This window comes from Xyrauchen texanus, chromosome 31 (assembly GCF_025860055.1).
Source record: "Xyrauchen texanus isolate HMW12.3.18 chromosome 31, RBS_HiC_50CHRs, whole genome shotgun sequence".
Lineage (NCBI taxonomy): Eukaryota > Metazoa > Chordata > Actinopteri > Cypriniformes > Catostomidae > Xyrauchen > Xyrauchen texanus.
In genome coordinates, this window is record NC_068306.1 from 16,274,473 (window position 1) to 16,298,853 (window position 24,381).

A 24,381-nucleotide genomic window follows, 5' to 3' on the forward strand; every position below is an offset into this window, starting at 1 on the left:
TCACAATTAACACTTCACATGAATCAGTTATTCATTATGTTATGTAGGATTGCATACAATATACATATGTTATAAACTTAGTAAACGTATTAAATGGCCAATTAATAAAAGAGAATACGTACAAAATACAATACAGTAGAGGATACAGCCAAGTACACATAATGTATGTTAAAGTTAGCAAGTGCATTACAGTTTGGAATTTAGGACCGAAGACAATACCAAATATGATTTGAATGACATTTACTTGGCAGAGGTTGAATGTGGCTTTGATTTTCTACCTAAACAGAGAAGGATGCCAAACAAGTGGAGAATGACCGGAGATACGGATTTTGTCAGACAATATGAAAAGGAAATTAAACAAAACATGCAGCAGACTCGAGACAGAGATTCTTTTCTGGGTTACTTCTTTCCCACAAGACGATGAATGTCTCATTTAGTTGTTATGAGTGCTGTAATTGACCTTTAAATGAAACACTTGTCAAGACTTTTATATTTTTGTTCTAAACAGTCTTTGAACTTATTCTGAATGTCTTTTCAAGACATAACCATTTAGGTACATCCTACAAGTCTAATAGGACAACAGTCATTTTAATGCTCAGGGGCAGCCTATAGAGTAAATAAAATAAAAACGAATCAATTACATATTATCCAGCATACAGAGCTTTTTGAGTCACAGATATAAAGAAATGGGTAACACTTGACAATAAGAGTAAACAATAAACATAATATTTTTACAGCATTTATTAATCTTTTTTAAAGTTAGTTAATAAAAATACAATTGTTTATTGTTAGTAGGCTTCATGTCAGTTCATATTTTATTATCTAATGTAAACAAATACCATTGTTTTTGCCATCAATTTTAGTTATTCATAGTCATTAGTGATGAAAATCTCTTAAATTAACTGATCTTTTGCTAAATATGAAATCTGTAGTTGCATTGACAAACATTTATTGGCTGTAAATCTTTGAGACAGAGAATTAACAAATCTTTAATTTTTTACTTTTCTCAGCAATCCTTTGAGTTTTGTGTGTGTGTGTGTGTGTGTGTGTGTGTGTGTGTGTGTGTGTGTGTTTGTGTGTGTGTGTTTGTGTGTGTGTGTGTGTGTGTGTGTGTGTGTGTGTGTGTGTGTGTGTGTGTGTGTGTGTGTGTGTGTGTTGGACAGAAGACTGATGGAGACAATGGTGAAAAAACAGTCTGGGGGGAAATGAGGGGAAAGCAGCAATCAACTCCAGGTGTCTCTGATGGGGGGGGGGGGGGGGGGTTGTTAGCTGGAGGAAACCTGTACTAGGCAATGTTGAGGCTTACAGTCCAGATGGGTGGGAACAGGGTGGGAGGGGCAGAAAGAAAGAGAGAGAGAGAGAGAGAGAGAGATAGAAAGAGAGTTGGGTGAGGCAATTGGGAGAAACAGAGTGAGACAGATAGGAGAGGGGCGAGGAAACATGCCCCTCTTTGCCTCTCATTCTGACGCACAAAGACAAGCAAAACACACACGCGCGCACGCACAAATCTTCAAAGCCAACTGCTTTTCAAAGTCTGCCTATTAGCTAAAGAGATTACATCTGGGGTCCTGAACCAAATAAATAAGGTGAGAGGAGTGTTAGTGCTCAGTTATTTCAGAGGAGGAGATTTGGTCCACCTCAGGATCCTCTTAACACATCAGTGGTGAGCAGAAGGGAAACACACAGTCTCACTCACTCACTCACAAGCTCTGTTACAGAGAGAACTGCTCCAAAGAGAGCTGGACGCAGCAGGGATTACACTTTTTTTCATACTGTGGATTCCTCTCATTTCATCAAGAACAGATTTTCAGTTGCATTTGGGTTGTTTTAACATTCTTTTCCAGTCTTCTCCAGAACAATTTTTGCCTCTTGTTGTCTGTCGTTCTTATTTCCTCCATCCAAAAGGGGCTCTTCAAGCTCTCCAGTGGATTGTACGGAGGAGGTGAGAGGTGAGGCGGTTCTCACAGAGGTGTTTTGAGTTATGGATGATGACACATTCCTTTTGGACACGAGGGGAACCAGATCTAGTCTGAAAAGCAGCAGCAGAAGCGACCACAGACGCTTGGGGCTTCAACTTCGGCCAGCACCCTTTCTCTCCTACACCTCTTCAGCATGTACCTTTCTGTGAGGGTCTTCCCAGTCCTCCGAGTTCCAGTACAATGTGCAAATGGAAAGTGACTAAGGGTGCCTCAGCCTGGTTTCGTCTGTCCTGCCTTTCCCTTCTGCTGCTTCTTCTCCTGTGTTCGGTGCTGCCCGTGGCCTGCCATGACAACCAAAGGGCCGTGCGTGCCCCGAGGGGCACCAACTCCTCGTCCCTGGCGGCGGTCGGGCGGCATGTGCGCAGCTACAACCACCTCACAGGAGACGTGCGGAGGAGGAAACTCTTCTCTTACCAGAAGTTCTTTCTCAGGATCGATAGAAATGGAAAAGTCAACGGTACCAAAAGCAAGGATGATCCGTACAGTGAGTAACACCCCTGTTTTTCCTAGTTTCCTTCATCTCTCACATGTGTGTCCATACTTTCCCAAGAAATGGCACTGCTTATTTCCTGTTAAACCTTTGGTTTTTAATGTAAACCGTACCTGATGCTGGTGGGCGCTAGCTGCTTTGCGTGGAGTTAAGCTTTGTGTGTGCCGTAGAAGGATGGTGGGTAATCAGCCCAGCATGTTTGTCCTTAGGTTTCAGACTGTAGATTTATTCGTAACAGGTTTCCTTGAACCAATTTGAAATTACCAGGGGAGCCTTCCTTTTTGTAAAATATGCAAATCATTGAAACATACTCCCAAACAGAACATAATATATAAGTTATCTTTATTATTGCTGCCATAACTCCTACAGCCCTTGTCGCTTCTACCAGTGAGTTACTTTCAAGAATGTATTCATTTATAGCATCTGTCTGGTGGTTTTATTTTTCCATGTTGAAAGTGTCATCCCAGTTATTCATAAATGTCCTTAGAATATTCTGAATATTTTAAACAGAAACTGTTCAATGTACAGTTCATGGTAAGACAAGGTACAGACACCCGGCAAAAGCTCAAAGCACCTGGTACCACACTCTAAAACTCCCTCTGCACTTTTCCGTTAGTGGGTTGCACACACATTGGCGCTAATAAAAAAGGCTTTGACATATGGGGCCCATGTGCGTGGCACTTCGCTTTTTAGAAAAGGGTGTGCTGCGACTCTGCAAGACATGGCTGTGGGTATTTCAATTTGCTAAACTTCCTCTTAAATGTGTTGCACAGAAAGACTCTTAATAAATCCAGTGCCAGGTGCAAAGATTGTTTGAAACCTTTCAACTACATCAAAGCGTTCGTCCAAAAAGCAGGGCAGTGTCAGTCTTCCAGTTTTATAGATTTTATAAGGGATAGTTCACCCAAAAATTACAAATATGTCATTATTTACTCACGACATGTTTTTCCATACCTGTATGAATTTATTTCTTCTGTGGAAAACTAAACCGAAATGTTAGGTAGAATGACAGCCTCAGACACTATTTAATTTCATTCTATGGAAAATACAGTTGATGCTTAAAAGTGGATGATGACTGAGGCTAACATTCTGATTAACATCACCTCTTGTTTTCCTCTGAAGAAATAAAGTCATTGCAAGTGTTTGGAACAACTTAAGACAAAATAATAAATTAATACACATGTGTGTACTTATTATTGTGCCTGTAAACTCTGTACATGTTAAAAGGTTCCTGCCTCTTGCTTACCACAAGTGAAAATGGTGCTGTCATTGTGGGAGCAAACAACGACAGCACCGTTTTCACTTATGGTGAAAACGCAAAAAGCATACTGGTAATAATGTTCCGGGCAGATGCACTGAATTTCAGCAGGGATTCGCATCCAGTCTCAGAGCTGGTATACAAAGTGTGGATATGGCCTGGAATGTCTGCAGGAGGCATAGTAAAGGGGAACCATTTGTTAGTGAATTGATAATTTCTCAAAATATATTAGATCTTTGCCATCCCTGCATTTTCCCCTTGCTTTTTGGTAGACACTATAATTGAATTCAAAGGGCCTTTGGTGCCCACAAGGTAGCAGCAGTGCTCTCTGTGTCCCACGCTTAAAAGAAGTGCCACAGGCACCGAGGTAATGCCATTGTGTGGCATTTACGACAAGTGCATTAGGCTGATTTATTGTGTAATCAGAAACCATAGTTGTTGCCGCAAATGCCCATAAAAAGGGCAGAAATGAGTGGCCTGGTATGTTAAGTATCATCATGCACTCAAAACATCCTCAAATGATTTTACTCCAGTTGGAGCCACTGGCATTTTAAAAGGAACCATTCCCCTTGTGGTATACTGTTTCTTTCGAATTAACACAAAGAACATTCCCATGAACAACTCGCCGTGTTATTGTATGCAGTCTGACATTATGTCAATGTTTATTTTTGTTTTTGAAGTCCCGGTGTAAGTGAAAGTTATCATTCTTTTTGTTGATTTGGGATTTATCCAAAAAGCTCAATTTGAAACTGGGACTGAGAGGAAAAGGCTGTGCCGATGTACTGTATGGGTGCCTGTCAACCTTATTTTTTTCAAAAATATTTTTTCTTCCACATGATCCCTGTTTATGAAAAGCACACTTTGCATTCTGTGTGACATTAATAGTTGAATCTACTCTACTTCTTTGCTTTTTCTGTCACGTACAGCTTCAAATATGGCAAGTTATCAAAGCATTTTACAACCAAAACATCAATCTGCATGTCAAGCTCTTCTATATGCAGTTTTAATGAGACAATGATGCAGCCTGTTTACCAGTTATGTAAATCTAAAATGTCACCTCTTAATATCACATTTACATGTGCTCTACTGTAAACACTTGCAGTAAATCAAAAGCATATATTTTGTGAAACGGCTAATATTTTTTTTGCATATTTGATGTGGAAAAATATTTGCAGAGAGCTTAATATGATAGATTGTTGAGTTTCCCAGATTCAAGTTCCCCATCAGAGAGTCTCTTTGTCCACGTTAGAGTTCTCAAGTCCAGCCTTCTTTAGTTTTCAAGTCCACAAAAGACCTGTCTATGTGCTGCTTGAAATCCTATCCTACCCATATTGTTTGATTTCCTTTCAGAAACCATCAGCTCAGTATCACTTTTGTCACATTGTGTTTGGGACACTCATCTCCCCCAAGACATTTTTGGAAATGTCACCCCATGCTGGATCTTGGTGCGGTCCTTGCTGTATTGAGCCAGCCTATCAACAACCTCACTGTGATGTAAAATCTCTCACATGACCAGCATTTGCACTGACTGGAGTTTAATGTTTCCTTTCCTGTTTTGATTTTGTTTGTCCTCTTTCTTTTAGAGAGACACTGGAACAAGCGCACACCTTAAGTTTGTAGGTGCAACTTTCAAAAGAAAAATATATAACTGCACACTCTCTTACATGTTTATTTTATTACCATCGTTTCGGCAACAAGCCTTTATCAAGGTACGAAAAAGGTTTGTCCTCTTTCTTCCGCACAATTGTTAGGTACTTGATATTTATTAAGCCATTTGGACATTTAATAGGGATGGTTCACCTGTAATCATTTAAGGCCAAAACATACTCTACGCATGTATGTGAACGCAGATGCACCTTACTACGCAAGCTCAATTTCACACATTGTTGCATTGTGGAATGTGCCAGTGCTCAATTCATAACACACGCAAGTACACTCTGCATTCTCAGCGTTGCCACAAGGGGCGCTACAGTGGATTTTCTTCTTTCAATCAACAACTGTCATGGTGGACTCTGGCAGCATTTTGAGTTGAAACTTTTCAAAAAATATATACAACTTTTTGTCCCCATTCCATTCAAACGAACTTGTTTTTTCTCTGTCTCTCTTCCCACTCCTCATCTTTCGACTCATCTACCACATCCGGGCTGCATCCAAAAATGTAGGCAGCTGATTTGCTGACTAATCAGTTAATGGCTTAACTGACAGCTGTTTAATGAATGGAACTCTTAAGGAAACCGGTCTCCGAACAATATGAAAAGCACCTTATTTTCCTCCTGCCTCCATATATAAAGGCAGCATTTTCCTGGTTTAGGATGCAGAACTGGTTTCGTGGTCACGCCTAAAACATCTATTGCCCTCTTGTGATCTGAGGTTCTTAACTGCCAGAGCAACGTAAGAGCGAATGTAATTTATGTACAACAGGACCACGCTGGCCATGCGTTGGTCAAGCAATCATGTCTACGTTTGCATTTTTGCATGAAGTATTTTTCGGCCTTTACTCTCCCTCATGTTGTCCCAAACCCTTATGACTTTCTTTGTTACTTCAGAGATGTACTTCAATGAATTTCACTCATTTCAGAAGTGTCCAAAATTGCCAAGTACTTTTGGGGCCACTATAGTTGTTATCAATATAAGCTCAAGTGCTAAAACTCTGGTGTTGTAGTTCAGCAGTGCTGGCATGGCTAGAGGAAATTGCTAATGAGGATCATTAGGCCTTGACAGCTTTGATTGAGGGTATGTGTCAGATCAGAGTTCAACTTCTGGTTGATTTTTAAGGTCTAACGTGCAGGGGTCTTTCCAATCATCGTGTCAATTTTTGGGCAGCAGATCAAACAAAGGTCAGGCCGGTGGTCATTTCGTCCCCTCTTACTCAATTTTGGATCGGTCTAATCTAACAGGGCTCAATTAAGGATACAGATTATTTCTGTTCCAATGAGGTGTTTCCAGGCCAAAATCAATTACACTGACAGAGCTTTGGTTTGACTTGATCTCATGTTAAAGCTCTTGAACGAGATGTTTGGTTTGTCTCAACAGTAAATTCTGGGCAACAAGATTTTATTCTTTTTCTCATGAGAGTTGAGAAAAAAACCCGGATTATTCTACAGAAAACCACATATATTTCCAACCCACTGTTAGTTTCTAGGTGTTTATCAGGTGTTGAGCCACTTTGTGTTAGTGAATCACAGTTTGTTTTTGAAGCAGCAGAAGCATCTAGCAAAATAGATGCTCATATCAACAGTGCACGAACACTTTCCATTATGATCAGTATCTACAAAAAAATTATGTTAGCAATATTTATGACTTCATTATAGATTTAAATATCACAAAAGTCTATTTGGTCAGTGCAAGTGAAACCTCATGTGTTTGAGGTAACAAAATCTGAAAATAATTGTATAATTAACACACTGTTTATTAGATAGTTTAACCCTAAATTGGATGATTATTCTATAATTAACTAATGGAATAACTTACCTGTTGAATGAATGTTAATGCAAATACATTGTGAGAGGTCATATGTAAAGGGTTCCCCCTGATTTCCATCAGCTTCTGTTGGTTTATTTAATATTAAGTTGTTTTGTTGGTTTAAATGAGAGAAAAATCGGTAGTGTTGCACTGTATCACTGTTAGGATTCCAGTTGGCGTCTTACAGAGGCTGCTTTGATGTTAAATGCTTCATGAGTGGCAATAATAATATAACTACAAGACAATCTCAGCATGTTGGCTGAGAAAAATTATAAACAATCAGCTGATGCTATTCTTCATCACAGCTTAATAATTTATTTATTAAAATTGCACATTACTTGTGTAAGGAAGTGCACTTTTGTGTTGATTGAGTTTTAGACCAAATACCAGTCTTTAGTATCACCCAAAACCTGCAATATGCTCCAATAATCGGTCACACTTTATTTCACATTGTTCCTGTTATTGTGTATTTACGTAAGTAGGCACTCAATAAACTAACGTGCTTTACATCTAATTATCACAGCTGTTTGCAATAGTGGAGCTGTTAGTAATTGCATTGTTATAACAATATAATTAATTAGTAATAACATGTACTGCTGTGTAGCAAGGGCACTGTAATGTAAATTGTTACCCAGTATTATTGCATTTTGCCATCCTCTCTTTAGCGTAACATCAGGTTATTCTGTCACCTCCTGGTTCATTACTCAAAGTGCACAATTACTCAGTGGCATCAATGGTTTGAACGAACATATGCCATGTGTGAATTTAAATGACATGTTCTCAGCACTGGCCACATGGATGACACCATGTGGGTGTTTGTATGTGTGCATGATCTTGGTGGTTACAGTGCCCGTTTACAGCTCCCCACAACCACACAAGTAATAAAATTGACATATGAGGATAGAGCTAATGTGCATAAGGTTATTGTCAGTGTTTTTTTTTTTTCATTTTCTTTGACGTTGACATCCTCATAGACTTTCTCTTTTTCGTTTCATAAATAAAAACACTTGTTTTAACAAGACATTTTAAGGGTACCTACAAGATCCACACCCCTACAAAATGCAACATAGCTTTAATATGTTAATTTGTAGGTTGTCTGTTGTTCTGTTACATTTTAGGTATTTTGTATAAACTTTATGATGTATTTCATTTCTAATTGCTTTAGAAATCTATTTATAATTGTTCCATAATGTTAACAATTGAATATAATTGTGTGAGGTTTTCGCACTGGTCCATAATTTATATTATTAATTTCAATACATTGTAAAAAGTGAATGTAGACCCTGATCTGACACATAAAAATGACCTTCGTTATAGTAACTGAATACAGTTGACAAATTACAGGTAATTTGGATGTTAGCACATTCTTAGGTAATCTGACAAAACGTTTCACACTTTATGTTAAAAATGCATCTTACTGGAAGTATATGCCATCATTTGTCATTTAAAAATGTTTCATTTGTAAATATGTCAATGTACATGTTTTCACAATTACTTGTACATCTTAGTCCATTCAATCTACACCACATGTGTAAATTCTACAGACTATACTGTAGTGGCAGCTCTTGACATCTTAATATAGTTAATGCATCCATTTTGCCCTGCTGAAAGTTCAACTTGGAGGAGTGGAAGACCAGATGTATGCCTAACCTCTGATCCCATTACCAAAAGCAGTGCACCATTTGTGCCCTGGGTTCTCTTGGGAAGAAACATCACTGTCTCTTCTGCTGTGGTCTGTCTTATTGCCAACAGACAATCCCAAATACACACTCTCCCACTGATCGGTGAAACAACAATTGTGTACTTTCAGGAAACAATCACTCTAGAGTAGCTCTCACAATGCTTTGACATATGTCAATCAGTTCACTCCTCTACTGATCATTGAACACCCCATAGACGTTTGGAATTAGATACGGGTACTGTACATATAAAGAAAAAAAGTGTTACAGAAATTATGTTTCTCCAAGTTGTGTTGGTGTATGAAGTCTAAGCCAGGTACAGGAAGTCTGGTTTAGATAGCTGAGATATCTACAAATGCCTGTTTTCCTCTCTTTAAAAAAAAAACAGTGAGCCCCTCCCAAATCTGATAACCCAAAGCTCACCTTTCCTCTTATATTTATCAAGCCATTAACCAGGCATGACTGGGGGGAATAGGACTTTGTAAGGTGTTGCGGTGTACCTATAAATATGTTTTTAGTCTGACATGCTACCACATTGGACCAATGTATAGTTACGAGATTTTTTCTCTGAATTGCTAAGGGGAATTTCTGTGCGATTTGTGCTTGAACAGATGGTGGCAAGTGGTAGTCCGTTGGGGGCATCAAAGAATTAAAGTGAGACCAGAGATATATCTGCCCAGCCTGTTTTTAAATAGTGTCCATGAAAAGGGATTAGGTCCATTTTGGGAGAGAGGGCTTGTTATAAGTAATGGAAATGGCTTGAAATGGAACTCTGGATATTAGCCATTGTAGCACCTTTTCCACCAACATGGTGCAGAGACTGGTGCCATAGCCCAATCTGTAGATCTGTCTCTGTACTGGCCACAAAATCAGACTAATCACACTGTGAATTTGGCAACAGGAGATCGAAAGTTCTGCTGCTGAAATCAGTCTGTTCTAACCAAAATTCAAACCATTTTCCCCTGTGGCCAATGCTGGAAGTGCAGTTTAGGTGGGCAAAAATTTGCAAGCCAAAATTCTGTGCTGTATTACATGTTTGGTTGCAGTTTCCCAGTGAAATGTCCAGTGGGGCTGCCAAAAGCAAGTCATATTATGTTGTAATCAAACATGGTTTTAATCTACCCTAATCTAAAACTTTAGCCTAAACTTAACCAATAGCTTCATAAAAGATAAATGAGAGGTGAACAAAACAGACATCCTTTCTCTAAACCTACACCTACACTCAACTGATTGTGTTCTTGTTGCAAATGTAACATAAAAAGCACTTTTTTCTGAAGCAACAGTAATTTCATGTCACCTCAGTGACACTTTTGTGTCACGTGACAGCTTATGTGCTAGGCTGGGCTTGAACCTTGATCCTCTGAGTCCAACACTCTATCAGGTGAGCTACAGCAGAAATTGACCACTGGTCCCCATGGTCATTACGCCCCTGATTGGCCAAAAAGTGTGTCGGCCCACTGGAAAAATGCCCGGTATGCCAGATTACCAGTCCAGCCCTGCTGATGGGAAATGGTGTTTGTTAGTAATTCAGTACAGTGAACTTTCAAAAGCAATATATCGATTTCCCCTGCGATCATGTTGTTACAAATTATACATGTGAATTAATTACTATGACCATTTTCGAAACAATACTTAAAGATGCTTAAAATTGTTACACTAATACAAAGACCGCAATGTTTCTTGTTTGTTTGTGGGAAGGTTAATAGTAGTTACACTATTGTTCGTCTGAAGAAAGTGGTAACGCTGCTGTTCTGAGAGCAGTTTGTAGTTCCCCTTGACTAGGCACCAGCATGAGAACCAACACCATTTTGGTTTAAATGGGTATGTAGCTTTTCCATACCCCCTCTCCTATACAAACTCTTACCCCATCCCCCAGAGAAAATCTCTCACCTCATCCCCCCTTGGCTTTACCAGCCACTAAAGCCACACAATGTGCTCCTCCTGTCCTATTAAGATTGGTGTCTGCTCTTACATTCAAGAGGAGACTATAGTCTGTTTTACACCACTGAAGGCTCTCTGTGTGTACATGTGTTTGGGTGTGTGTGTGTGTGTGTGTGTGTGTGTGTGTGTGTGTGTGTGTGTGTGTGTGTGTGTGTACGTGTGTTTATGTGTGCATGCGTGCTAGTGTGGTTACATGTGCTTGTGAGTGTGCACTTGAACTTAAAGTGTATCAGTGGTTTCTTTGCACTGGCCAACCAAACACTGTACAAATTTGTCTGTCATCAAAAATTAATTGAGCAAAAAACTTGACTACACTGCTGAGGCAGTTTACTCCAGACACTGTACAGTGAGGTTCCCAAAAGCCTCGAGAGTTAGTCGACCAAAGAACATGAGACTCTGCAAGCTCTGATAGCCTGTCATGCTTGAAACCAGAAAAAAAGAATAACAACCTTTTACCACAATAAAAAAATCTGAAAAGAATTAAACCAATAGATTTGTACCGATAACAAATTATAATGCTTGAATATATTTCCTTTAGACCGTGGGGTCCAAAAGTCTGAGACCACATTGAAAATATGGGATTCAAAATCATTTTTAAATCTGGGTAAGATAGAGACATTTTTAGACATTAGAACAATTTAAAACAAAGTATCATTATGAGATAAAAATTTAAATATTCTGCATTAAATATAGATCATACTGTATAAGACAATGATTTCCATTACTTTTCCCTTCTTCCAGCACATAAGATGTACTTAGTAACATTTGCAAATCACGAACAAACTTGTGGAGCCCATGCCAGCTCAAGTGAATACAGTACATTTTTCAATTTCAAGTTTTTATTTAAATTGTTGATAATACATTTGTTTTAAAAATAAATAGCATTAAATTGGAAAAAATGCACAATAGAAGCATTTTAACTAGTGGTCTTGTGATTTTATATTTGAATATTGTTAGTATGTTTTTATTTACTCATAATGCTAGTTCTCTCTTGAAAAAACCCACTATACTGTATAGCACCACTGTGTACTCTATTTCAATGAGTCGCATGTTTTTATGATTTATAGAGGGTGAATGGCTCTACTGTTTTCACTACCATTACATATCATGAAATTATAAAAATTGCTTGTGTAGTAAGCTCAGACCTAGACATGCACTCTTGAATCTTATGTCCCTGGGAAAGGTTACGTTATCATATAGTCAAATACACATCATCTGTTGGTCAAGTCATTGGTATCAAATTTTGTTTACCTTTTTTTTTTTTTTATTAACAATTTTTTTTTATTCCATGCAGCAAATCAAATAGACACAAGAGAAAATGCTAAATCAAACCACAAGCAATAACAACTTCTCCCCCCGAACATGAACCCACCTGCCAATCATCACACCAGTCAGGACCCAGCTGTCCATATATCATCACCCATATTCAGGACTGCCCATCACACAAAACATACAGTTTGGGGCAAACAGAATTTGAAGTGTCCACTACATCACACATAAAGCTCTGAACCCTCAAACAAAATTCTTGCATATTAGCACATCCCCAAAAAACATGGGTTGTGTCCCCATCTTCTGATTGGTATCACCAGCAGGTGGGAGTGTCTTTAAGACACAATCTAGAGGGGGTCCAATAGAATCGATGCAAAATCTTATATTGCATCAGACACACCCTTGCATCTCTAGATGCAGACTTGACGTTTTTTAGAATCCTAGCCCACACTCCCTCCTCCAATACCAAGTTTAAATCTTTCTCCCATAATCTCTTGAGAGAAGCTGAAGCTCCGTACCCCAAACTCTGAATTAACAGGGAGTAATACACTGATGCCTCATGACCTTTTCTAAAAGCATTAATCACCACTTCCAGAGTATCTGCCCTTTAGGGGAGTGTATGCTAATCTCAAAAGTAGTACAGAGCAGCGCAGCTGTAAATACCTAAATAACTGAGATCTGGGAATTCTAATATGTTGAGCCATATTTTCAAAAGATCTCAACACTCCACTCTCATATAGGTCACTGAGCATATTAACCTCCCTCACAATCCACTCTGACCATCAGAAAGGACTTATTAATACGTCATTTTTAATACAACACTTTTGACCATAATGCATGCAAATGTGAGATAACAGTGTGTGATTTAACTTTCCGGTTAGTTTGATAGAAAAGCTTTGCAATGGCAAAATAGGGGCAAGAATTTGCGATACAAAACCAGGGAGGGGCTCTCTCAGGTGGAAGCAACCAATGAGCCAAATGAGACTGATGCATAATAATAAAACATCATGGTTACTGTTATAACCTTCGTTCTATCGGGAAGACACACAGGCTTGAGTGAAGTTTGAGATGCCATTTATTTGATAGATGTAAAATGGGAGGTGATGTCTCTCTCTTTGGCGTAGGCCCCGTCCAGCAGTCCGAGGTAGTTGTACCCGGAACCGTCATGTCCTGCTGGAGATAGGAGGCAGGGGCAAGGAGCCTACCCCCCTGCGGGACAGGGCTCAACTGGTGGTGGTGGGGAGGTGGAGGTTGCAGTGTTAGCACACCGAAACAGCAATGTGATAGATTGTGAGCGGACTTATAAAGCATTGGCTTACATGCGATTGGCTAGGATTTACCCAGCTAATGATGTGATGATGTGCACCTGCTGGTCTTCCCGCTAGAACTACGCTCCACTTCCATTTCCCTGATGGAGGGAACGATACGTTGTGTCGAATGTAGTGACACAAGAGGTCACAAGGGGTCTTTCTTGAGAGCCTCGCGTACCTCTGAACTTGAGAAAAGGCCAATAAGAAATTGGCAAAGAGAACTTCAAAAGATGTGATCTTTTAATGTCTCCAGAGCCGAAGGATTTTGAATTCATCGACATACACTCTTCCTAGAACAGCTATGGATCATGGTGTATCGAATCTCACTGGTTTATGACATGAAAAGTATTAAAACTAGCAAAGTGCACAGAGCTCACCTTTCACACATCCGAACATCGCATGACATCACATGACTCCCTAAAAAATTTTTTTTAACAGTTTGTAGTCTAATGTTTTTCTTGAGGACACTGGTCATTATTTAATGGCAAAGGATATTTATAGAGATGTACATATAGTAGAAATATATTTTTCAGGGACTTTAAGTTCTTAGATGATAAAGTAGTGAATGTCAGGGAGAATTCATTGCACAGCTGAATGAGTTGCAACATTGAGTATATTAATACGTTTCAGTAGGAAATGTATATACGATAAACCACCAATGAAAGCCTGTTAATGAGGTGCTGAAAAAATGAACAAAATTGTTGTTTTAAAATATCATCAATCTTCACAAAACCAGCTGTCTTTTAACATGGCTCTCTCAAAAAGTAGGACTGTTCTTCCAAGCCTGTTTGTAAAATCCACATATGTGCTCTATAAACCGTCTTCTGCCTTCACAAAACTCAATCCATGAACCTTTCAGTGCAAACCATACTAACCTATGCTTTCAACAGAGGAAGCGCAAACAAGACAGAAAACATCAGGTTATCATCATCTTTTGATTTGCAGCCATTCTAGATTTGCAAGCATTATGACTTAAGCTGAAGTGATTTTCGATGTGAAAATACTTTCTCCTAACCCAGCTTAATATGCAAAGTAAGCAATTCGTACTACAGGATGGTTTTACCGACAACTGTAAACACTGTGAACTTGTGGCAATATCAAAACATTTATGTTTGTTTGAGCATCCCGACCAGCCCAACACAGAAGCGGTAGCTTAACTAGTGGCATTTGTTTTCAGCAGGACTGTTTGCTCGACCAATGGCAGATGGTGGGAGTGTTCCAGCATCCCATCGTTCTTGCCCACGCCATCTCTAGCAGTGAACAATGAGCAGTGGTTCTATCAAATCTACCAAAGGCTGGATACAAACTGTGGAAGCATTACTAGCCCTAAGTTCATCTAAAGTCTCTCCTGTGCACATTTCAGCAGAAACAGAGACTGTAATGAGACTGGCCCCTAAAAAGAACAGAGAGCCAGCCACTGATCTCCCCGAGCCTAGGAGCCAGGGGCCACAGAACCCAGATCAAAGGTGCAAATCACTGTCATCAGAAGCCAACACAGGGTCAGCTGCAAAGATGCCTTTTAATGGGGACCAAGTTTCCTTTATCGTCCTGTAGACGGGGGCATAATTGAAAAGACATGCATGTCACAGGAGGGGCAATTCAAGGTTCCCAGGACAATTAAGTATCCTAGTGTAATATATTATTTGAATTATAAGGATGTTGGAGTGAAGGAACTTTGTGGGAGGGGCAGATGTGGAGTGCTGGCAGGTAGTTGAGGTTTCCCCAAGTACAAGTTACATTGTTATTTTGATATCAGGAAATGATCCAAATATCTGAGTGTTGCTAGGGAAAGGCCCATGTTTTGTTGTAGACTGATCTCACTTTGAACCAAATTTCAAACCACTGCCCCCAGTGTCTGAAGCTGGAAGTGTTGTTCAACATATAGGCATGTGTAAGCTCCAGTTTCCGCGTGAAATGTCCGCAGAGTTGCGCCAAAAGCAAATTTTAAAGCAAGATATTTTAAATTAAAATTTTACGTAATACAGTCAACGGGAATGTACATTTTATTAGCCATACATCCTAACCCAGATCCCAATTGAACTGTCAGTGGAGTAAAAATGCAATCTTAAATGGAAAATGCAATTTACAATTCATTCTCATCATCGATTATGTGAACATAACTACTTCCTGGTTTCCAAGGGAGACCAGAACCCATGTCTCAGCTCCCAGTGTTGGCTGTTATATGATTGAAAAATAATGAAGTAATATCATATAATTACTTTAAATGTTAAAAGCATTATTTGGGTTTCATACAGCATATTTCTTGCTAATATTATGTATGTAGAATGAAAAACTTTTCTGTGAAATATATTTAAGAAAGTGACCTGAAAGTAAAATAATTAGTAATTTGATTACTGTTTTGGTGAAGTAATATGATTGCAATGTTAAATGAGTAACTAGTCATCAGGAATGGATTACATTTTGAGTACATAACCTAACACAGGTAGCACCACAGGAAAAGATAAACTGAAAATTTTAATTGATGCAAAAATGTCAGTAACTCAACAGAATGGGGTCAATATCAGGGTACCGGAACATTTGGTAGCAACATGTCGATCTCTTCTGTAATCATGTTGGTTAACCAGCTGCCAGAAAAATAATATTGGTCGAACATCTTAATCAACTAGACCATCTTAGTCTAGCATGGGAATTGCATGCAGGCTAAGAGCATCTTTTCAGCAGTGTGGCTTCCTAAGTGCAATTAACATTGTTATTTTGATGTCTGGAAATGATCCAAAGATCTGAACGCTGCTAGGGAAAGGCCCCTTGTTTGTTGTGTAGTGAAAGCCCTGTCTGTATGATACAAATGGTTGTGTTCCAACAAATGAACACATAGGGGTAAAAACAAGTTTGAAGTGGATGAGGGTGTCTTTCACTCTTGCTCAAGCTTAGGTGGGGATGCAGGTTGCACGAGGCTCTGGGGTTTTTGTAGTTACCACAAGATGTGATAACATGAGTGATGTCACCCTGCCAAGAAAAGATGGAATTCGTTAAGTGGGGGGTGGGGGGTTGGGCACCAACAGAGCCTGGGGCAGAAGCCAAGTGTGTTGTAGGAGGATCACGTTAGGCCATCTCTGGGCCACCATTGTAGTGGCCACTGGTAGTGTAATGTCACAGACACATGGCCATTTACAGGCAGGGTATGAATGTGAGGTGGGGCTGGGCTTGTTAAAACGCAGAGGCTTTTAAGACTTTGTAATCTGAGACCTAACAGAGAGTCAAAGAAAAATACTTGTAAGATTAGGTTGCACTGCAAGAAAATTCTCTCACATTTTTGGAGAGAATGCCTTGGCTAGTGCTTTGAATAATGTAGTCAGTGAAATTGTAGTTGTGAGAGCACTGGACTGCCATGATATAGATGTACTGTAACAAAACATTGAGTCTGCCAGAAAAGCTGTATAAAATGTAATCGCACCCTTTGGAGTCAATACATCGCTGTTTGTAAAGGGTTTTGTTGAGTTTGAAACTATTAAATGACTGTGCTGACACACTTTAATGTGCAACAAAAAAGTTGAATGAACTTGTAAGACACACTGGTTTGTTTTTGGTAATGTTTTAAAATTGCTGATTAGGTAATAATAAATTCTCAGAATTCTCATTTTTGGGTTAACTATCACTTTAAATGTTTAAAGTGTAGAAGAAGAAAGCAGTGAGATGAAAAATAGAAGAGCTGTTGCTAGATGCCTTAGAGATGTTTTGGTTTAGTTAATCCAGTCTTTTGTTGCAGACCTGCATTTCAGCTTCAGTGCAGAAGGGGCAAACACTCCTGGGACTCATACAGGAGTCATGAAAAAATCGTTGTGTTTTGGTCTATCAGACCACATCAAACTGTGGAAAGGCTTTTCTGCCAGAAGATTCAGGCTTTATTTTGACATTGCACGATTTAAAAACCAGCCACCAAATTTAATGTAGACATGACATGTTTACACATTTGACATCACTCATAAAGGGATGTGTGTGCCTGTATGCATACACACAAATGTGCATGTCTGTATAATGTATGTTTTTGCATTTGGCAGGCACTTTTATCCAAAACGACTTGGTTTGTATTCATGCTATACATTTAATCAGTTTGTGTGTTTTCCTGGAAATCGAACCCTTGACTTTGGTGTTGTTATAAATCTATGTGAAATGGAACATACAGGAACAATATAAGTGCCTGTGATATATCATAAATGTTGGAGAATTTCCATCAAAATGTACATGTGATTGTGTCAATGGGGGGGGGGGGGGTCCATTGATTCTGTCCCTTCTATTGCCCTTTGATCATGGATTATTCCCCCCTAATCTCACCCAGTCTCTGATCCCATCTGTGAGCCCCTTGCTTCTGTGGCTCTTGTTCATGAACCTGGGGCGAGGGAGGAGAGAGAAGAGACTAGGTCTCCTTACAGCTTCTCTCAGTGACTGTAACCTGAGCACATGCAGAGGTTTCCGCTTCAGATCCACTTAATCCTTCTGTTGTAGCAGTGCTTGTTCCATTGATACACAGGTATGGATTAAATACATTTGCTTAGCGAGAGATCAGGCATTATGTGCATGTTAATATTAGGCATTTTCAAAGCATGCAAAATGCAGAGGGTGTTTGTATGCTTCTAAAAGTAGATAAATAATGTTGACTTTTGTCGGGATATGAGTTTCCATTTGGTTGACATTTTCCGATGTGTACTTCGGTGACATTGGCTTTGTCTCAACAACCTAGAAAGCTGACCAGCTGTTAAAGATACATACACTGGTGGCCAAATGTTTGGAATAATGTACAGATTTTGCTCTTATGGAAAGAAATTTATACTTTTATTCACCAAAATGGCATTCAACTTATCCCAATGTTTAGTCAGTACATTAATAATGTGAAAAATTACAATAAAAAAATCAAAAAATCCTCCATGTGCAGCAATGACAGCTTTGCAGATCCTTGGCATTCCAGCTGTCAGTTTGTCCAGATACTCAGGTGACATCTAGCTGTCTTGTCGGGCACTTCTCACGCACCTTACAGCCTGGCTGATCCCACAAAAGCTCAATGGAGTTAAGATCCATAACACTCTGTAGTCTTTATAATCTTGTTTTTGACACACAATCTATTTTTTCTTATATGTCAAAATGCCAAATGTTAATATGAGTGGATAGTCCACGTGGAATGTGAATGGGTTGGGGCACCCCATAAAAAAGGAAGGTTATTTCTCTTCTTAAGCATAAGAAATATGATTTAGTGTTTCTTCAAGATACTCATCTTTCGCCGCAGGAAGCTGAAAAATTTGGGAGGATATGGGGTGGGCATGCTTTCTTTAGTGCTGGCTTGTGAGTAATAAACATCTAAAATTCAAATGTCTCAAACAGATTAAAGATCAATTAGGAAGAGTCATTATTGTTTTTGCTGAAATTCAGGGGCAAAGTCTTATTTTGGCTAATATTTATGCACCTAACATTGATGATCAGGGCATTTTTATAGATCTTCAAGGGATGCTGCAAGCCGCTGGCACAGTCCTTGATCATAGTGAAGCAAAAGTGTGTAAGCCCCCTAGAGCAACATTGATGCTTCACAGGATGCGTAAAACATCCTACAGATATTTGGATACTTTTGAACCCATCTTGGAGGGACTATACATTTTTTTCATCAGTCCATAAGATATACTGTTTTCATCTGTTGCTCTGGAAACATTTTAGTCTCAGATAATGCCCTGGTGTGTTTAGAGGTGTTGCCACATATGAGGAAAAGGAAATCATATAGCTGGTGCTTTAATGTATCCCTTTTGCAAAATTCAGAATTCCAACAAATGTTAAAGGCTGAAATCAATGTTTATATGGAGACCAACTGGTCCTCAGTATCTTCTGTGGGCGTGGCTTGGGAGGCACTTAAGTCGGTTCGTAAGGGCTTGTAGCAGTTACTTATATTTTGTATTTTAAATACATAATCCCGTTACATGTATTCCGTTACTCCTCAACCTAACTCCCATAAAGTGGTAATTACTGCCTTTGGAAAAGGTTATGAAGCATCAATGTATTACTCCCTGCTAATTCAGAGTCTGGGGGACGGAGCTTCAGCTTCTCTGAAGAGTTTATGGTATAAAGATTTAAACTTGGTATTGGAGGAGGGAGTGTGGGCTAGGATTAAAAGAAATTCAAGTCTGCATCTAGAGATGCAAGGGTGAGCCTTATGCAGGGCTGGACTGGTAATCTGGCACACCGGGCATTTTCCCAGTGGGCCGATGAACTTTGGGGCCAATCAGGGGTGGACTGGCCATTGGGAGAACCGAGTGGGCTGGTGGGTTAGCCACTAAACACGATAAGCAAAAATCGCCCCCCGCTCAAATTTTGGGCCAGTTGCTATGTAAAATCATCAAGATTTCTCTTCACAGTCCATCCCTGGCCTTATGCAATTTAAGATTTTATTGGACCCCTTCTAGATTGTATAGGCTTTGTCTTAAAGACACACCCACTTGCTGGTGATGCTAATCAGAAGACGGGACACATCCCATGTTTTTTGGTGGTGTGTTAAGATCCAAGAATTTTGGTTGAGGGTTCAGGATTTTATATGTGACGTATTGGGCACTCAAATAATTTTTCCCCAGACTCTGTATTTTAGGTGATGAGACGGTCATTAATATAGGGGATACATAAGAAATTGGATTCTAGCCAGTGTTATGATCAGCAGACAGATTATAATAAGGGGATGGAGGTCGGCTGGAGTGCCCTCATTTTGGGAGTGGTGCATGGATCCCCTTTTCTCCCAATTTGGAATGCCTAATTCCCACTACTTAGGAGGTCATCATAGTGGCACGGATACTCACCTCAATTTGGGTGGCGGAGGACAAGTCTCAGTTGCCTCTGCTTCTAAGACCGTCAATACACACATCTTATCACCTTATCAAATTTTGTGTGTATAGACATGTGTTTCTATGAGACCAGTTGGAGGACTTCCTACTGTACTTTGTCAACCAGCTTCACCTGAAAAATCATACTACTCCACCAACTACAGCTTTTGTCGTTGCATGACCATGTTGGACCACCAGCTAGACCAGAACTTACCCAGCATACAGTACAGTACACCTGCCTAGACCAGCATGCAAACTTATGCTGGTCTAAGATGGTCTTTTCTGTGGAAGATTTTAAAAATTGTTTTTAATGTTTTGATAGCATGTTCCTACGTTGAATATAAAGGCACTGTGCAATACACACAGTTCATTTAAAGGGATAGTTCACCCAAAAATTTAAACTTATAATTTACTCACCCTCATGCCATCCCAGATGTGTAGGACTGACTTTCTTCTGCAGAACACAAATGACGATTTTTGGAAGAATATTTCAGCTCTGTATACAATGCAAGTGAATGGGTGCCAAACTTCTGACACTCCAAAAAGCACATAAAGGCACCATAAAGGCATCTTAAAAGTAATCCAGCCGACTATAGTGTTTTAATCCATATCTTTAGAAGTTATATGATAGGTGTGGGTGAGAAACAGATCAAAATGTGTGTTATAGAATGTTTTTTTTTTTGCTAGAAATTCTTATGCATGAAGAATGTGAATCACCAAAAACACAAGAAGAAGAGTGAGAAAGTGAAAGTTGAAGTGGAGATTGACTGAGCAGGGAGGAGAATTTATGGTAAAAATTGACTTAAATATTGAACTGTTTCTCACCCTCACCTATCATATCACTTCTGAAGATATGGATTTAGATATGATGGAGGGGGATTTATGGAGCTTCAAAATTTGGCACCCATTCACTTGCATTGTATGGACCAAAGGAGCTGAGATATTATTCAAAAAATAATTTGTCTTCAGAAGATGAAAGAAAGTCATACACATCTGGGCTGGCATAAGGGTGAGTAAACGATGAGATAATTGTATTTTTGGGTGAACTATTCCTTTAAGCAACTGGTAAATGTAAAAAGGTAAACTGAATTGTTTGTCAAAGGCCAAAGAAGCCAGAAGCGAAAGCTCACTTAACCTTATGCACAGTATAGGGTCATGTAGCACATGCTACCACAACTCGCTTCGGTCTGGGGCTAATTCCATCTAAAGCATCATGGCTTTGTGGGTTTACATAATTGCCTTTAAAAGGCAAAACAGTAATGGTTACCACATCTTTAATCACTAATGTTTGCAAGCCTCTGCCAGTGTGCCTTTCAGCTCTAACAATGAACAAATATAGCAAAATATTACTTTTTGTATAATATTATAAATGAGCACACTTTTTTGCCTGGGACATAGAGGATTTCTGCCCTGTTAGTGATACTCAAGCAGTGGGATGATGCGGTGGATTGTGTAAATAGACAGGGATTATACAGGGGGGCAACGATTACAGTTTATGTTCATTATTTTCTCTCTGACCTTGTGATCACTCTATGACCTCTGCTAACCCCACAGATGCCACCACAATTTTGTGGTGTTTCTTTAATGTCTTTAATGTTCCCATATATTTTTAAGGTTAATTGGATACATGTTATACAAATGTGTCCAATGCTATTCAAAATGACTTTCTATAAACCAAGTTTTTACATATGCAGTGTATAAGAGTATAAATGTATGTTTCTCATTATAAATATCAAATAAAGTACTCATGAGTACACGTGCATAATTACATAATTTAAATGCCTCCTAGAAACTGCAATGCTTTTATGTGGACTCTGTGTAAATGATATGTTTACTTTTGTTTTGTAGGTACACTCGAAATCAAGTCTGTGGATGTGGGCATCGTTGCCATCAAGGGGATTCAAAGCAATTACTACCTTGCAATTAACAAGAAAGGGGTGGTCTACGGGGCGGTGAGCATCATTTTCTTTTCAATTCTCTTCTCATTATAGTTCAGATGCTGCGTTAATGACTGGACTCCACAACAAATAATGATAACATTTCATAGTCCATCCAAACCAAAGTCGTCCTTCTTATCGGGAATTTTTAAACAACATTTTGTATTTCTAAACTATTTATAGAAATTCAGCTTTTTACAAGCTTCCAGAAAGATCAGTCAGTCCTCGGACCCTCTCAGAGTCTTTGATCTCAAAGAGCCTGCTCCATTTCTCATGTCTCTGGGCATTTAAAAATCCCAGGGTTGTTTTAAAGGACAGTTCCACTCCATTGCCTGTAAAAAAAAACCCCAGCAAAAGTAAGCCGAGAAGGCCCCCTTCCTTACACTGTAGACTCCCCTACAATACTGCTCCATGCATGCTTTCTCCTCCATTCACAGTCCAGCCATACAATCCCTGGCTCTCTCTTTGTTCTGAGTTCTCTTCAGCCCCATTGCCATTCATGCATTTGCTCTCATGAATGGCAAATGTTACCTGAAACAGGGAAAAATGGTGCCGTCCATTACCTAAAAGTGAAATCATCTGCGAGAAAGAGGAAAGTCCTAAAATGCAAACTCCTATGCTGAGAAACAGACATACACACAGATTAACAGACATTCCGAAAGACAAACAGACTGTCACTTTGTCAAACTCTATTTGTCTATTCACTTTTCTCAATTCAGAATATGGATACAATGCAGCTAGTTTCTTTTAAAAACTAGTGCACTATTGCTCTACAGTACATGCTAAACCCATGACCAATACAATATATGAAATCAAATGTTTTAGTGTGTCCCACCTGACTCATATTCATCTTCTTCTTCCAGAAGGATTTTGGCATTGACTGCAAGCTGATAGAGCGGATAGAGGAGAACAGGTACAACACCTACGCCTCCGCAGAGTGGAGGAATAAGAAAAAGCCCATGTTCGTTGGCCTAAGTGCCAACGGAAGGCCAATGAAAGCCAAAAAGACCCGGAGAAAAAACACAGCCACACACTTCCTCCCCATTCTGATTGTGTAGCTACAACCTCACAAAGTGAACATTTAACTGCACTGAGGAAAGACTTGGATTTGTCTACAGTATAAAGGGAACAGTCTGGAGAAGGCACTATGTAAAGGAACTAAGAGAACTCATGAGTCAGAATGTTGTCACATATTTGTTTTTAAGTTATTGGCACCAAGGAAAAAATATTGGACATTTTTAATGCCAACCCTTTTTCTAGCAAAGGAAAGTTTGGACCAAAATTGATGGAGAGGAATCAGACATTGCCGCACGCAACCTCCCAGAATTAACTTAGGAGACCTTTCACAGAGTGTATTGCTTGTGTGTATTTGTGTGTGTGTGACCTTTGGATGCAGTCATTTATGCTGTACTAACTCATAAGAGACACTCTAATGGACTCAGTGGACTGAAAGTTATGCAAACAGTTACTGGAAGCACTTGCTCCGAGGTGCAAGACAGAGAGGCAGAGACGGAGACCTAGCATCATGCGATCAGAATTTAGTCAAGCTAGCACAATAGTGTAAACAACTCTAACATTATTAACATGCAAAAGCCACTGTATTTGTTATCTCCATTCTTTACCTGACTGCTTTTTAATAAATTATTTATTTTATGTAATATTTAAAGGAAAAGCAAAGACAAAAAAAAAACATGGAATGGACCTTTTTATCATTTATGCTCCTATTTAAAAAAAAAGAAAAGAAAAGAAAAAAAAAGCTATTCTAACGGTTACACATGAATAAATAAATAAATAAATATATTTCTCTTTACCTAGCAGAAGTTGAATTCATGGTGCTAAGACAAAATTTCTTTCTTTTTTTTACTTTCAGAAGTTCATCTGTGTAAAGAAAACCCACATTTGCTAAAATCAGGCTTTTTCAAGAGTAAGAACAACTGGTAACATTTTACAATATGGCTGTATTTATAAACATTAGTACTTACATTAGCTAACATGACCCACCAGTACCTTTTCAGCACTTATGCATCTTGGTTAATGCTAATTTCACTTGCAGTGTTTTAATGCATTACGTGGAGGCAAAGAACCACGTGCCGTAGTGTTTGCTGATGTGACAGTTGTAAAAGTAGCACTTTCTATTCATGATGAGGAGAAAATCATACAGAATCCTCTAATCTTGCAGATATTGACCTCTGAGACATCCATATGGTATCCATTAAGGCTGCACGATTGATTGAATTAAGAATGTAA

At 39.1% G+C, this 24,381-nt stretch overlaps 1 protein-coding gene across 1 annotated transcript; it reads left to right on the plus strand.

The window, feature by feature from the left end:
* The first annotated feature begins 1,438 nt into the window (after window positions 1-1,438).
* LOC127625329 (fibroblast growth factor 10-like) lies at window positions 1,439-23,894 on the plus strand. Its single transcript, XM_052100565.1, has 3 exons — window positions 1,439-2,463; window positions 22,046-22,149; window positions 22,998-23,894. Exons 1-3 carry the CDS (start codon window positions 2,160-2,162, stop codon window positions 23,190-23,192), a joined length of 603 nt encoding a protein of 200 aa, XP_051956525.1. The 5' UTR covers window positions 1,439-2,159; the 3' UTR covers window positions 23,193-23,894.
* The last annotated feature ends 487 nt before the right edge of the window (window positions 23,895-24,381 follow it).

Bases quoted from the DNA above. Each gene is read 5' to 3' on its own strand.
- LOC127625329 (XM_052100565.1), top strand. From the start codon at position 2,160: ATGTGCAAATGGAAAGTGACTAAGGGTGCCTCAGCCTGGTTTCGTCTG. The intron at 2,464-22,045 runs GTGAGTAACACC...TTTGTTTTGTAG, and splicing joins AAGCAAGGATGATCCGTACA to GTACACTCGAAATCAAGTCT. The intron at 22,150-22,997 runs GTGAGCATCATT...TTCTTCTTCCAG, and splicing joins AAGGGGTGGTCTACGGGGCG to AAGGATTTTGGCATTGACTG.